The 14,495-nt window shown below is 58.1% G+C and overlaps 1 protein-coding gene across 1 annotated transcript; it reads left to right on the top strand.

The window, feature by feature from the left end:
* The first annotated feature begins 192 nt into the window (after window positions 1-192).
* On the top strand, window positions 193-14,284 carry ANKRD52 (ankyrin repeat domain 52). The gene is made up of 28 exons (XM_055328758.1): window positions 193-334; window positions 652-735; window positions 1,188-1,266; window positions 1,474-1,544; window positions 2,609-2,809; window positions 3,527-3,614; window positions 3,717-3,859; window positions 4,157-4,369; window positions 4,614-4,692; window positions 5,006-5,120; window positions 5,306-5,388; window positions 5,501-5,618; window positions 5,835-5,903; window positions 6,077-6,217; window positions 6,292-6,372; window positions 7,942-8,053; window positions 8,243-8,314; window positions 8,595-8,796; window positions 9,076-9,163; window positions 9,240-9,357; window positions 9,964-10,183; window positions 10,380-10,467; window positions 10,575-10,658; window positions 10,764-10,909; window positions 11,331-11,413; window positions 11,614-11,696; window positions 11,900-11,991; window positions 12,450-14,284. Exons 1-28 carry the CDS (start codon window positions 308-310, stop codon window positions 12,698-12,700), a joined length of 3,231 nt encoding a protein of 1,076 aa, XP_055184733.1. The 5' UTR covers window positions 193-307; the 3' UTR covers window positions 12,701-14,284.
* The last annotated feature ends 211 nt before the right edge of the window (window positions 14,285-14,495 follow it).

The raw sequence follows: 14,495 nt of genomic DNA, 5'->3' as shown, positions 1-14,495 counted from the left end.
GCCGCTCAGCGCCGGGAGGACCTGGGCCCGGGCGTCGGGCGGCAGCGGGCGGCGGAGCGCGGGGGGGGGGCCGCGGCGGCGGGAGCCCGCGGGAGGGGGCGGGCGGGGCGGGGCGGGGGGCGGGGGCCGCGGCCCAGCTCGGCCGCCAGGGAGCGCTGCGGGCTCCCGCTCGCCCGCCCCCCGGTAGGCGGGGCCGCGCTCTCCCCGCAGCCGCCGCCGCAGCCGCCGCCTGGGCCGCCCCGTGTCCCCGGTGGAGCCGCCGCCGCCGCCGCCGGGAGCTCGATGCGGACGGAGCCCGGGCCGGGCCATGGGGATCCTCAGCATCACGGACCAGGTCAGCCCGCCCGTCCTTGCCCGCCGCGTCCCTCCGGGGCCCGGCGCCGCCGCCACGCGAGCCCGGGGATGTGCGGCCTAGGCTGGGCCCGAGCCCGGGGCCCCCGCGGCTGCCGCCCCGCCCCGCGCCGCGCTCCCCTCAAGCGCGCCGGCGTCCTTGGGGGCCTGGCGACCGGCCAGCGCGGCGGGCCCCCGGCGCCCGGCCCCCGGCGCGCAGCCCCGCCCCGCCCCGCCCCGCCGCCCCCCGGCGGGCCAGGTGCCCCCGCGCCCCCGGCCGGCTCGCCGCGGCCCGCTGGCTGAGCGCCGGTTCTCCCGCAGCCGCCCCTGGTCCAGGCCATCTTTAGCCGCGATGTGGAGGAAGTGCGTTCCCTGCTCTCGCAGAAGGAGAACATCAACGTGCTGGTGAGCTGGGATCGGGGAGGATGCGGAGCCGGCGCCCGGGCCCTGCCGCGCCGGCCCCCGCCCCGCAGCGGGCGGCTCCGCGACGCCGACGAGGCCGCAGCGCGCTCCCCCGGGGTGGGCGCCGGCTCCGCGGCGGACCCGGGGAGCAGGTCAGGCTGGAAGCCTCAGTGGCGCCGAGGATGCCCAGCAGCGGCGGTCGCTTCCGAACCAGCAGTGTCTGCAGCGCCCCCACCCCTCCTGGAAGAGGGAGGCCGCCTCCCAGCCCCAGGGCCCTGACCCCTGACTCCCTGACGCCGCCCGCGCTAGGTGCCTGTTTTGACCCAGGACTGGGCTCTAGGAGGCTGCAGAACCTGTGGGAAGAGGGGCGGGAGGGCCTGGAGCTCTAAGGCTTGGGCTGGGGTCCCTGGTAGTTCACGCATCCCTGCAGCTGCTGCTCTTTTCTGCCTTCCCAGGACCAAGAGAGGCGGACCCCATTGCATGCTGCTGCCTACGTAGGCGATGTCCCCATCCTCCAGTTGCTACTGATGTCAGGTGAAAGGGGGGAGCTGGAAGGTGTGGCTCCTAGGGAGGGGACCTGAAGGAAGAGCCCTCCCCTCCATCCCCCCATCCAAGCACTGCTCTCTGGACCTTGGTGTGCGAGAGGCATTCCATCTCTATCCATATTCCTTGGCCTGGTTACTGCTTTCCTTCCTCGTTGCTGTCCCTCTCCCACTGAAAGAGGAAATTGTATCCCCACAGGTGCTAATGTCAATGCTAAGGACACACTGTGGCTGACCCCTCTTCATCGTGCTGCTGCTTCCCGAAATGAGGTACCGGCCTCCTGTGCCCTTTCACCCTTTCAAAGAGGATGAGTTGGTTAAAGGTGGAAGTGAAGGATTCGAGAGCCTCAGCTCTCTGCCTTACCAGCTGGTCTACCCCTAGGTCAGGAGACTAGACCTTGGCCCCTCCCTCCCACCCCTAGAACTGGCTGGTGAGGGGGGGCTGAGTGTTGCCAGCTGATGTGACGTCAGGGGAGAGCTTAACACTGGGCTGGCAGACTGCAGGGGGCCCTGCTGCCAGGCCTGAGTGACTCATCTCTCCCTGGGGGGCCACCTTGGAGTCTGATCCCCCTCTGGGCACTGAGATTTCTTACCTTGTGATGGAGGGATGGAGGGGCTGAGGGTAGTGATCTGTTGCATCCCTGCCCCTCAAGCAGCCTGAAAGTTGACAGCATAGGGGTCACATGTGTCTCATCAATTGGGTCCATCAACCCTGGGTAGCAGGGAAGAGGAGACCTCCCTCTTGGCTTGATGGTCAGTTCCCTGGCTCTGACCAGCAGGGTGAGGGACTGAGGCCAATGGGAATGGGGTGGGTTGTGATTAGGAGGGACCTTTTAGCCTGGGTTTTAGAGGGGGACCAGCATCTGTTTGCTTACTGAGGTAATAGAAATGATTTTGGTACCTATAGAAGGACTGAAGGCGGGTATTCAGGGCATTAAGGTAGCAGAAGTGTGTATATTTTCTAGTGAAAAGTAGTGAGGGATTGGAATCCTCTTTATATGTGGATTTGCTTGGTAGTAGCTGTGTGCATGGGTGAAGATTTTCAGAGTCTGGCTGGGGAGTGATACCAGGTGGCTTGAGGAAAAGGAAGGGACCATGCTTTCCTCAGCAAGGTTGGGAAGATTTTTAGACTCTAAGAAGATCCAGAAGATGGGAAGTAGGTATTGACAGGCTACGTACGAAAAATGGGAAAGGACTCTGTGCTGGGGAGTTGGGAGCTGGGGCTGTGTGTGTCATGCTGACCTGTTTTTCCCTCCACTATTTGTTTTACCTCCCACTGCCCCTGTATCTTCTCTCTTACCCCCCCCCCCCCCCCCCCCCCCGCTCCTTAACAGAAGGTGCTGGGACTGCTGCTGGCACATTCAGCAGATGTGAACGCCCGGGACAAGCTGTGGCAGACACCATTGCATGTGGCTGCCGCCAACCGGGCCACGAAGTGTGCTGAGGCTCTGGCACCCCTGTTGAGTAGCCTCAACGTGGCTGATAGGAGCGGGCGTAGTGCCCTGCACCATGCAGTGCATAGTGGGCATCTCGAGGTGAGGACTGCTCCCATCCATGCCCAGCCTAGTGCTGTGCCTTCCCTTCCCACTCACCGTCCTCTGCTTCTGGGCCATCAGGTCTGGGAGAAGCGGCCTGGATGAATATATAGACACTTGGGCTCAAGATCAAACAAATGGTTGGGTTAGATTGAAATTCTCGACTTGGACTTTTTTTTTTTTTTTAATTTATTTATTTATGATAGTCACAGAGAGAGAGAGAAATGCAGAGACATAGGCAGAGGGAGAGGCAGGCTCCATGCACCGGGAGCCCGATATGGGATTCGATCCCGGGTCTCCAGGATCGCGCCCTGAGCCAAAGGCAGGCGCCAAACCGCTGCGCCACCCAGGGATCCCCTCTTGACTTGGACTTTAAGTCCAAGATAAACTCTTGAAGTTGCGTGGAAAACGTTTATATACATGCTTTTTTCTGAAGCGAGTGTCCATGTCTTTCAAAGTGTTTTAGAAGATTTTACAAAAGAATTTAAGAGCCCTCAGATCATAAAGATACTTCCTTGGGTTTCCCTTAGGCTTCCAAATCTATACGGCTCTCCTTCTTAGTATCTGCTTCTTCTGTTCCCTCTAGTTCTCCAGATTGTTCTTTTTGAGAACAAAGACATTTGCGTGCCTCCACCTTTTCAGAAAAGGCTTCTGCCCTTAGGTATCCTGAAAGCATGAACCTGGCTCTGAATAGGTGTCTTTCATATCCTGATACAGACGGTGAACCTGCTCCTGAACAAGGGAGCCAGCCTGAACGTCTGTGACAAAAAGGAGCGGCAGCCTCTGCACTGGGCAGCTTTTTTAGGTGAGAAAGGGTTCATGGCATTTGACTTTTAGGAATCCTAAGGCAGGCATGGGGTTCTGAGTTCACCCTCCACCTCCCTGATAGCCTTCTCTCTCTTCCTAGGGCATTTGGAGGTCCTGAAACTGCTGGTGGCACGGGGAGCGGACCTCGGCTGCAAGGACCGCAAGGGCTATGGGCTGCTCCACACAGCTGCTGCCAGCGGCCAGATTGAAGTGGTGAAGTACCTGCTCCGGATGGGGGCTGAGGTCAGGGTGCTGAGCATGGGGGTGGGGCCCTACGGGCAGGGAGTTGGAGGTCAGAGCCTGTGTGTGGGGACTGAAGGGTCCTGGATTGTTGGAGAGGTTTGGGGAGGTCAGCAGGATAGAGGGAGATGTGAATAATGCTTACCGGAAGTAATCGTGCCCTCGGTCTATTGAGTTAGGAACGTGAGGTGTCTCAGGTGGTTGTTGGAATTCTGGAATTTTCTAGGCTACCTGTGCCAGCTTCCACTTTATTTAAACTGATACCTCCTTATCCCCTTACCTGCACCCCTGAAAATCCAGATCGATGAGCCCAACGCTTTTGGAAACACAGCTTTGCACATCGCCTGCTACCTGGGCCAGGATGCTGTGGCCATTGAGCTGGTGAACGCAGGAGCCAATGTCAACCAGCCGAATGACAAGGGCTTCACGCCACTGCATGTGGCTGCAGTCTCCACCAATGGCGCTCTCTGCTTGGAGCTGTTGGTCAATAATGGGGCTGATGTCAACTACCAGGTGCCTGAAGGGATGAGGCTGCAACCTGGCTCTGGGGGTCCTGATCGTATCTTCCCCCCTGGACAACTCTGGGGAATTGCCCACTTGCCTCCTGGGTTGATCAGACCTTGCCAGGGCCCCAGGAGAGTATGGGCTGAGCAGATGTCCATGTGACCACTCCATCCTCAGAGATGTGTCCTTTCGAAGGGGAAGAGGGCATTCTCGGTGCTTTGCACTGAAAAAAAAAATTGCCATGTTTTCACAGAGCAAAGAAGGAAAGAGTCCTCTGCACATGGCTGCCATCCATGGTCGTTTCACCCGCTCCCAGATCCTCATCCAGAATGGTATGGACTCGGGAAACTGTGCTCTCTTCTCCTGCCCCCCCAAGAACTCATCCCTAGAAACCCCTTGGTTTCCTTATTCCACCTCCCACTCCATCTTCCAGTCAGGATGGGCACCTGGAGCTCTGAGCAAGGCACCTGTGGAAATGGCCCTGGCCTGCATGCCCCGTCCCCTAATACTTACAAATGAGATAACACACGTGGAATGCTCAGCCTGGGATGCGGCACGTAACAAGCACTCCCGTGGTAGCTAACTAGCGCGAGTGGTCTGGAGCCCAAGGGCTGCCTGAGTTTGTTTGTGTGCATCCCTTCCCAGGCAGCGAGATTGATTGTGCCGACAAATTTGGGAACACGCCACTGCACGTGGCTGCTCGCTACGGACACGAGCTGCTCATCAGCACCCTCATGACCAATGGCGCGGATACCGCCCGGTGAGTCAGGGCCCCTCACATCTGTGCAGGCTGTTCAGGTCAGACAGGGAGGCCTATAGAAGCTCGCCGAAGGAAGCTTGCAGCACCTCACTGTCTCCTAAGCTGCTGGGGGGAGGGGCATAGAAGAAAGGCCTATGACTGGTCCCTCCTTGACCCAAGGACTGAGTCCCTCAACTTCTCCCCAGGCGCGGCATTCACGACATGTTCCCTCTGCACTTAGCTGTTCTCTTTGGATTCTCTGACTGTTGTCGTAAGCTTCTTTCCTCAGGTATGTGCTGACTGGTTGAGAGGGGGTTGGGCAGCTGTGTAGGCCGGTCGATGCCTCTCCCGGCTCTGCTCGGGGCCCTTGGATGACATCTGTGGCTCTTCTGGCCCCACAGGTCAGCTGTACAGCATTGTGTCTTCACTCAGCAACGAGCATGTGCTTTCAGCCGGGTTTGACATCAATACGCCTGACAACCTTGGCCGCACCTGTCTTCATGCTGCTGCTTCTGGAGGGTGAGTGCTCTTCTCTCTCTCCTAGGCGCTGCGAGGAGATCTGGGCAAGGGTCTGGGCCCTTCTTTGTGGCCCAGATCTGTCCCCTGGCCCTGTCACCGTGAGGGCAGTCATGGCAGAAAGGACTACCCAGCGCCATCCTTCCTTAGCCTCTCCCTGTGCCTGTGGCTGCTCTTTGAGACTCTTGCTCTCTTAACCCGCATCCTCCTTCCTTTTAGGAATGTTGAATGTCTTAATTTGCTGTTGAGCAGTGGAGCTGACTTGAGGAGAAGAGACAAATTCGGAAGGTGTGTCGATACGCAGGAGTAGATGCGTGGGGAATGTTGGATGAGAGAGACCAATGGTGGAGGGAACGGGAGGGACTTGGAGACTAGGTGAGGAGAGTATTACAGAGCAGCTTTAGGCCGCTCATCCAGTTGTGTTGGGGTCTGCCCCTGACTCTCTCACCCATCCTCCTCAGGACCCCACTGCACTATGCAGCCGCCAATGGCAGCTACCAGTGTGCAGTCACATTGGTGACGGCTGGCGCAGGCGTCAATGAGGCCGACTGTAAAGGCTGCTCTCCCCTCCATTACGCCGCTGCCTCTGACACCTACAGGAGGTGAGGGTCCCGCTTTGGCCTTCTCAGCCCCCCACCTCCCCGAGCCTCCCTTGACTTCACTCTCTGTACCGCAGAGCGGAGCCTCACTCATCTTCCAGCCACGATGCTGAAGAGGACGAGCCACTGAAGGAGTCCCGCAGGAAAGAGGCCTTCTTGTGAGTAGCCAGCAAGAGCCCTAGGATGTGCTTTCCCAGCAGAGTCAGCTCTGGCCCTGTTATTCCCCTGCCCACCCCTTGCTTCTAACTGGTTGCAGTTGGCCAGCCTGCAGAGTGTTGGGAGCACTCTGCTCTGAACTTAGTCCTGAACCAAATAATTGTGGGTAAAAACAAAAGTGTGAGGCCTAGTTCCTCCCCGTGGGGAACGGATGGTCTCCTCAAGAGGATCAGAACAGCTAAACAGACAAAATCACTCTTCTAATCCATAAGAATTAAGGGAGGGTTTTACTTATTAGGTACTAAATACTGTGCTAGGTACCAGGGATCAAAAGATGAATTACCCTCAGGGCTCCTGGGTGGCTCAGTCAGTTCAGCATCAACTCTTGGCTTTGAACAAGGTCATGATCTCAGGGTCCTGAGACTAAGCCCGGTGTTGGGCTCTATGCTAAGTTTGGGGCCTGCTTGACAGTCTCTCTCTCCCTCTCCCACCCCCCCAAAAAAGATGAATTATCCCAAATTTCTGCCCTTTGAAAACTAATAATCTGTTGGGAAATATAAATTAAAAGGCACCTTTGCATTCTCATGTAAGATGTTAACAGAGAAAATGGTGCAGAATATATGGGAACTCTAGACTATATTCACAGTCTTCCTGTAAATCTATGAGTTTTCTGAAATAAGAGGTTTGTTGTTTTTTTTTTAAAGGATACTTATGGTCCAAGAAATTTAGTTGTGTGACCTTTGTCAACTTAACCTCTCTGTGCCTCAGTTTCCTTAGCCATAGTAGGAGTAAGAATAGTACCTACCTCATAGGATCATTATGTGGGCTAAATAGTTTCATACACGTGAGGTGCTTAGAATAGCGCTTGACACATAGTAAATGCTAAATACTGCTAGTACTACTAAGCTGACCCTACTAAGAAGGGTGCCAATGGGATGTCTGGGTGGCTCAGCGGTTGAGCGTCTGCCTTCAGCCTAGGGCGCGATCCTGGAGACCCGGGATCGAGTCCCGCATTGGGCCCCCTGCATGGAGCCTGCTTCTCCCTCTGCCTGTGTCTCTGCCTCTCTCTGTCTCTCATGAATAAATAAATAAATCTTAAAAAAATAAATAAATAAAGGTGCCAGGGGAGCACAGAGGAAGAGGCACGTCACTGGGAAGGTTGGGGAAGGCCTCACAGAGGAGACGATGCTGGGAGTGAGTTTGAGATGAATAGGTCTTCAGATGGGTTGGAAGGAGAAGGCATTTGAGACAAGGGGTCAGCGTGTCTAGACATGGGCAGAAAGTGTTGATCAGCAGGTTGATAACTGATCATTGTGCTCTGGATTCTCTAGGAGAGTGTTGCACGGATAAAGGAAGGTGTTGAAGCCAGAGTGGTTCAGGGCTGAGGCGAAGGCGGTGGTGGGTCCAGAGCCGGGGTCGAATGGGCAGGAGTTAGCCTACCCAAAGCAGAGGATGGGTGTTGGCCAGCTAGGCCTGGAGGGGGCCCCCTCGCCCCTCTCCTCTGCTCTTTCCACAGTGGCTCCTCCCCAGTTGGGCCTGTTCCTGCCTCACAGTGTCCCCCTGTCCCCCAGCTGTCTGGAGTTCTTACTGGATAACGGTGCAGACCCCTCCCTGCGGGACAGGCAGGGCTACACAGCCGTGCACTATGCAGCCGCCTACGGCAACAGACAGAACCTCGAGCTGGTACGTGTGGGTCCGGCCTGGAGGAGAGGAAGCGGGGCCAGGGCACCCAGTCACCTTCGTGTTTGTGGAGTCTAAAATCCAGGGTTGGGTGACTCAGATGTGGTCTGTGGAACTAGGGGCTTAGGGCATTACTGTGGGTGGTAGGATGGAGTTCGAGAACCTCAGCACCTACTCTCCTGTCCATTGCAGCTCTTAGAAATGTCCTTTAACTGCCTGGAGGATGTGGAGAGCACCATTCCAGTCAGCCCTTTGCACTTAGCTGTGAGTTCCCGCTCTTTCCCTCCTGCCTCCCATGGCCCTACCGGCCTTGGGCCCACCCCAGGCGCGAGCACTTGTGAATCTGCCCTGGCTTCTGCCTTCTTGTGGGGATGTGGCAAGCGGACAGTGGTCTGGAGCCGGGCGAGCATGGTGCAGGTTGAGAGCCTGAGGGGCCCGAGAAGCTCGTGGGGGGACTGATGCCCGGGCTTTCCCCATGGGGCCCGAGAGCAGAGGGCGGCAGCGTCCTGGGCTGTAGCCGTTGGTTGCCCACGCCCCCCTCCAGGCCTACAACGGTCACTGTGAAGCCCTGAAGACACTGGCTGAGACGCTGGTGAACCTGGATGTAAGGGACCACAAGGGCCGGACCGCGCTCTTCCTGGCCACTGAGCGAGGCTCTACTGAGTGTGTGGAGGTGCTTACAGCCCACGGCGCCTCCGCACTCATCAAGGAGCGCAAACGCAAGTGGACACCCCTGCACGCTGCTGGTTAGTGCGCCCTCAGGCTGTTCCCTCTCCTTGCCACACCAGGCCTTCGAGACTGGTCCCAGATCCCTCCTGAGTGGGATTAGGCCTGGCAGTGGAGCATGGTGAAGAGAATAGAAACTTCAGGTCTTGATCCGTGGCTTCCTATCCCCCAAGACTTCCACTTGCCCCCTGGGTCTTCCCATAATCTCCACCCTTGAGTCCTTCATGCTAGACCTGTTATGCCCGACCGCACTGCTCCTTCCCCTTGACCATGCCCTGACACAGACCCTCTTCTCCTAGCCGCCTCTGGCCACACTGATTCCCTGCACTTGCTGATCGACAGTGGGGAACGAGCTGACATCACAGATGTCATGGATGCCTATGGACAGTGAGTGTGGGCCCGGGGCAGGGTACGGCTTCTCCTGTCCCCGCTGGCCCTCACCTTTCCCCTGCCCCCTCTGTAGAACCCCACTGATGCTGGCCATCATGAATGGCCACGTGGATTGTGTCCATCTGCTGCTAGAGAAAGGATCCACAGCTGATGCTGCTGACCTCCGGGGCCGCACCGCCCTCCACCGTGGGGTGAGTGACCTCCTGGGTGGGGCTGCTCACAGACAGGCCTGGACGTGGGAGCATGGGACCCCTCAGCAGTGGGACGGCAGATTGTCTAGCAGGTGGGCCAGTATTTTGTGCCCAGGGTCTTATTGGGCCTCACTGTGTTGGCTCCAGGATGGGTACCTGACACCCGGAGCTGATCTCCCTGGCCCCCTTGCTTCGTAATCTCACACAGCCACAGGCTCACTACCCAGACTCCGCTCCGGGGTAACCAGACTCTGGTCCTGGCCCCCTGGATGATGATGCCACTATTCCAGGCCTTCTCCACAATCGCCTGCCCTAAAACTGTCTCCTCATCCCGGGGACCCTTCGACCCATTAGTCCTCTTACTCTGCCATTTGTCCCCCAGTCCAGAGGGCCAGAACTAAGTCTCGCCGTCCTGGTTGTCTGTTGGCATAGAGAGGACGGAGGAAGGACACGCGGATTCCTAACATTTTAGAGTCATTGTTGTAAAGACAAGTATTAGTGCCCTGGAAGTGGAAGTGGCTCTTAACTCCTGAGCAAGCTCCAGTGACTGGCTATCGGGAAGGGAGTGGCCCTTCACCCTCCTTTACACCATCACGTCGCCCACAGGCAGTGACTGGCTGTGAGGACTGCCTGGCTGCCCTGCTGGACCACGACGCATTTGTGCTGTGCCGAGACTTCAAGGGCCGCACCCCCATTCACCTGGCCTCAGCCTGTGGCCACACTGCAGTGCTGCGGACCCTGCTGCAGGCTGCTCTTTCCACAGACCCCCTGGATGCTGGCGTGGATTACAGTGGATACTCGCCCATGCACTGGGCCTCCTACACTGGTGCGGGCCTGGGGCCTTGGTGGGCGTGGGGGTGGGGTGCTGTGTGGGAGAGGGCTGACCAGAACAGAGACTGGGCCCCCTGGGTGGAGGGAAGGACCCGGGTGAAGCTGGATCTGGAAGTGGAGTGTCCGGAGATGGGATGAAACAGATGTTTTCATTGTCCGTCTCCACTCCCATGACTCTTTCTCCTGCTCAGGACACGAAGATTGTCTGGAGTTGTTACTTGAACACAGCCCGTTTTCATACCTGGAGGGAAACCCCTTCACTCCTTTGCACTGTGCAGTGTAAGTCCCTTCCTATGCCTCAGCCCGGCTCAAGGGTCTGTGACCTGGGCTTAGGATAGGCATTCCATTTCCCTCATCCTTCCTGCTGACCCTTCCTCTTCCCCTAGAATTAATAACCAGGACAGCACCACAGAGATGCTGCTGGGAGCTCTGGGTGCCAAGATTGTGAACAGCCGAGATGCCAAAGGACGGTGAGTGGTGGAAGGCTTGGGGAGGAGCCTCGGTTGTCTCTGGCCTCTTTCTGCGCGGGTGAACAGGCCTTTCCTCTTCACACTGCCCTGACCCCCACACTGCAGGACCCCTCTTCACGCCGCTGCCTTCGCGGACAATATATCTGGGCTCCGGATGCTACTGCAGCATCAAGCCGAGGTGAACGCCACTGACCACACTGGCCGCACTGCGCTCATGACGGCGGCCGAGAACGGCCAGACTGCTGCTGTGGGTGTGTAGGGGCTGTGTGTGGAAGGGAGGAGCTCCCCTGGGGTTTCCGCAAGCTGGGGCAGGCCTGGGACACCTGGGTGGCTCAGTCGGTTAAGCATCCACCTTCGGCTCAGGTCATGATCCCACAGTCCTGAGATCAAGTGCTACGTCAGACTCCCTGCTCAGTGGGGAATCTGCTTCTCTTTCTCCTTCTACGCCTCCCCTCTGCTCATGTTCTTTCTCTCTCTTAAATAAACAAATAACTTAAAAAAGGGGGGAGGCAGTCCTGCTTGAGGTGGGGCTCAGGAAGCAGGAGGCATGTCTTTGGATATATCGTCCTCTGCAGATGGCATGCAAAGTATACGCAGATTGGAGGGCCGGGACCTGTGAGGGCTGCTGCTCTGGAGGGAGGGCTTCAGTCCTCTGCCTCCTTTCTCTTGCAGAATTTCTGCTGTATCGAGGGAAGGCAGACCTTACTGTGCTGGATGAGAACAAGAACACTGCCCTCCACTTGGCTTGTAGCAAGGTAGGGCCTGGACCGGTGGTGGTGAGGGCTGCATGAGGGGCAGGGCCCAGTGAAGGCGATGGGTCTACCCCGTTGGGAAGGCGTACTGGAGTGGGGATCAGGAGCATCCAGCCTTAGAGCTCTTTGTCCTCCCAGCACCCTCCCCAACTCCCGCTCTGCAGCCTGTCTGCTTCCACTCCATCTCTGTTCCTCTCCCTCAGGGCCATGAGAAATGTGCCCTCATGATCCTGGCAGAAACCCAAGACCTTGGCCTTATCAATGCTACCAACAGTGCGCTGCAGATGTGAGTGCCTGGGGAAGGGGGCTCCTGGCTGGGGGAGGCAGGTGGTGAAGAAAGAGCTGGTCGCATTCCAGAGGCTCTCTGGAACTCACGGTATTCAGTATTTGTATTATTCGGTCAGCACTCTCTCTTGCCACTCTGGCTGGGTGTGGAAGGGCAGCTTGGCAGCCCGCTGACGTCTTGCCCCTTTTTTCCTTTCTTCCAAGGCCACTCCACATTGCTGCCCGGAACGGTCTAGCTTCTGTGGTACAGGCCCTCCTGAGTCGTGGGGCCACAGTGCTGGCTGTGGATGAAGAAGGTGGGTGGGGTCCAGAGCCCCCCGCCTCTTCCGGGTTTGGGGTCAGGGACATTCTTCAGGAGGTGACTTCTTAACCTTGCTGTAAACTGGGTTTTTTTCCCCAGGGGAACTCTTCAGAGCAGGGACCCAATACCAATACGCTAGAGTGTCTGAGGGCAGTGTGACCGAACTGGGTGGAGCCAGCAGGGTCCTCAGGAAGACCTCCCACACACCTCTGCCTCCCAGCCCTGTGTCCCCTGTGCTCTGCCCTTCCCCCCACCCTTGGACAGTCTCCTGTCAGCACCCCCAGCCCCAGCCCGGGGCCTCCTAGGCCTTGGGCTCTGATGGTGCTGCGCTGGCCTGCCTCCGGCCTGCCTCGGCTCCCCTCCACAGATGAGAGCCCGCTGCCCCCGGGAACGGTGGGTGGGACCCCGGGGAGGCCAGGCCCTGTGCCTCAGTTCTCCCCCTCTGCCCTGCAGGTCATACCCCAGCACTGGCCTGCGCCCCCAACAAAGATGTGGCCGACTGCCTGGCCTTGATCCTCTCCACCATGAAGCCTTTCCCACCCAAGGACGCCGTCAGTCCTTTCAGCTTCAGCCTGCTCAAGAACTGCGGCATCGCAGCAGCCAAGACGGTGGGTGGCTGCGGCGCCCTGCCCCACGGGGCCTCTTGCCCCTACAGCCAGGAGCGGCACGGCGCCATCGGGTTAGACGGCTGCTACTCGGAGTAGCCCCCCTTCAGTGTCCCTCCCCCTGCCGGTGGCTTGATATCTTATTCTATTTATTTAGAAAAAGTCTATACATTTAGGGCACTTTAAAGGAGAACACGACTGGGTGGGGGGACAGAGCGGGGGGGGGGAAGCACTGGGGAGCAGCTGCTCACCCCTTTGCCACACCATCCTGGCCTGGCAGGGGTCTGGGACCGACAGGAAGCACCCCAGGCCCTTGGCACCCCCAGGGCAACCCCTTCTGCCAAGTGTCCCCAAATGATTGCTAAATGCCTGGCTACCCTCTCTTTTACCCCATCTCTCCGTTCCCCCTTTCTGCTGCCAACTCCCCCCACCCTTCCCTCTCTCTCCTCGCCGTGCCCCCCTCCCTGCCCCTACTGCCAGGCACATCCCTCCTCTTCCATACCCATCACTGCCTCCCTGCTCGGCTGGCCCCTCCATCCCCGCAGCAGTGAGAAGCCTTAATTTCTGGTACTGTGTGAGCACTCTGGGGGTGTCCCCCTCCCCCTTCAGGGGCAGCTAGTGGATGAGGGGGGAGGGTACTTAGCACTGGGGCCTGGAGCTTTTCCCCCATTCTCTACCCCATCACCCCTAAAGTTCAAATGCAAAACACTTGAAGCAGCAACTACTGTACCTGGGCCCCAATCCTGCACTCTCCCCTGGCTCCTCATATGCAAATCAAGGGCTGGTTCTGCCCCCACAGCCTGCTCCTCCCGGACTCCCTTCCACGCACTTTAACCTTGCTTCTTTCTTTTAACTTCTTTTGGGAGGACAGAGCCTGTGGCCGTTCCCTCCCTGGCTCCCCCCTCCCTTAACTTTGAGGCTTGTCATGAATTTTTAAGTAAGCATTTTATCCTTTAGGGGAAGAAACAAATTAATTTCCTGCCCATTTCAAAACCACAGCCCTAGTACGTCCTGTGCGTTTCAGGCATGTGTTTGCATGTGTGGGGAGGGAAGGACCCCGTTCTTCCTCCTGTGCCCCCTAGGTCCATAGTTCCTCCGTGCCCCCACCTTCCGTTATGTCCAAGAGTACCCACCGCCCCCAGTCACTCCTGATCTGAAGCCAAAGATGGTGGGAGGGGCAGGGCAGACTAGGGACCGTGGCTACTCGGAGGACCCAGGCTTCCCCTCTGGTGTGAGGATGAAGCTCTGATCTAGGGAGCGCGAGGAATACACACTGAGGCTGGGGCCCTGCCCCGCCCCCCAGCAGCGGGGAGAGATGGGATTGAGCTAGGGGCTGCACTGAGGAGATTCCTAAAGGTCATCCTCCCACAAGCCAAACTGGGCCAGAGTGAGGAGGGGGCAGTTTTCTCTCTAAATGTAGCATTGAATTTGGCCCTGGTCCCTTTCAACGCCTTGTCCACCGCCAGATAAGCCTCTACTCCCTTAGCCCAGCATTCCCTTCCTCGCACTCAATACCTCAGCCAGGGGCCAAGACACAGAACTTGAATAGAGGTCATGCCCCCTCCACCCCCACAGTGCATCCTTGCCCAGTTTGGCTGCCATCAGTATTGTCCCCTGAGAACTGGACAGGCTTCGTTTACACAGTACAGGGTCCCCCCCCCCACCCTGGGGGATCCCTCAGCCTCCCCCCCCCCCCCCCCCCGCTTGCTTTGTTCATGACCTTCCCCACTTTCCAGTGTCCCCTGCAAGTCTTGCCACCCTCACCAAGGGTGGGCTGAGGGGAGGGGGGCATCCCAGGGACCCCTGTCTCCCTAACATACCCTTAACCATACCTCATGCTGGTTCCCTGAAGCCTGGGGTGTTTGTCCAAGTCCTTATTTTTCTCACCGTCTCT

The sequence above is a fragment of the Nyctereutes procyonoides genome, unplaced genomic scaffold (genome assembly GCF_905146905.1).
Source record: "Nyctereutes procyonoides isolate TBG_1078 unplaced genomic scaffold, NYPRO_anot_genome, whole genome shotgun sequence".
In the NCBI taxonomy this organism is placed as follows: domain Eukaryota; kingdom Metazoa; phylum Chordata; class Mammalia; order Carnivora; family Canidae; genus Nyctereutes; species Nyctereutes procyonoides.
Note: the sequence above shows the minus strand (reverse complement) of the source record. Positions and strands in the feature narration are given on the sequence as shown.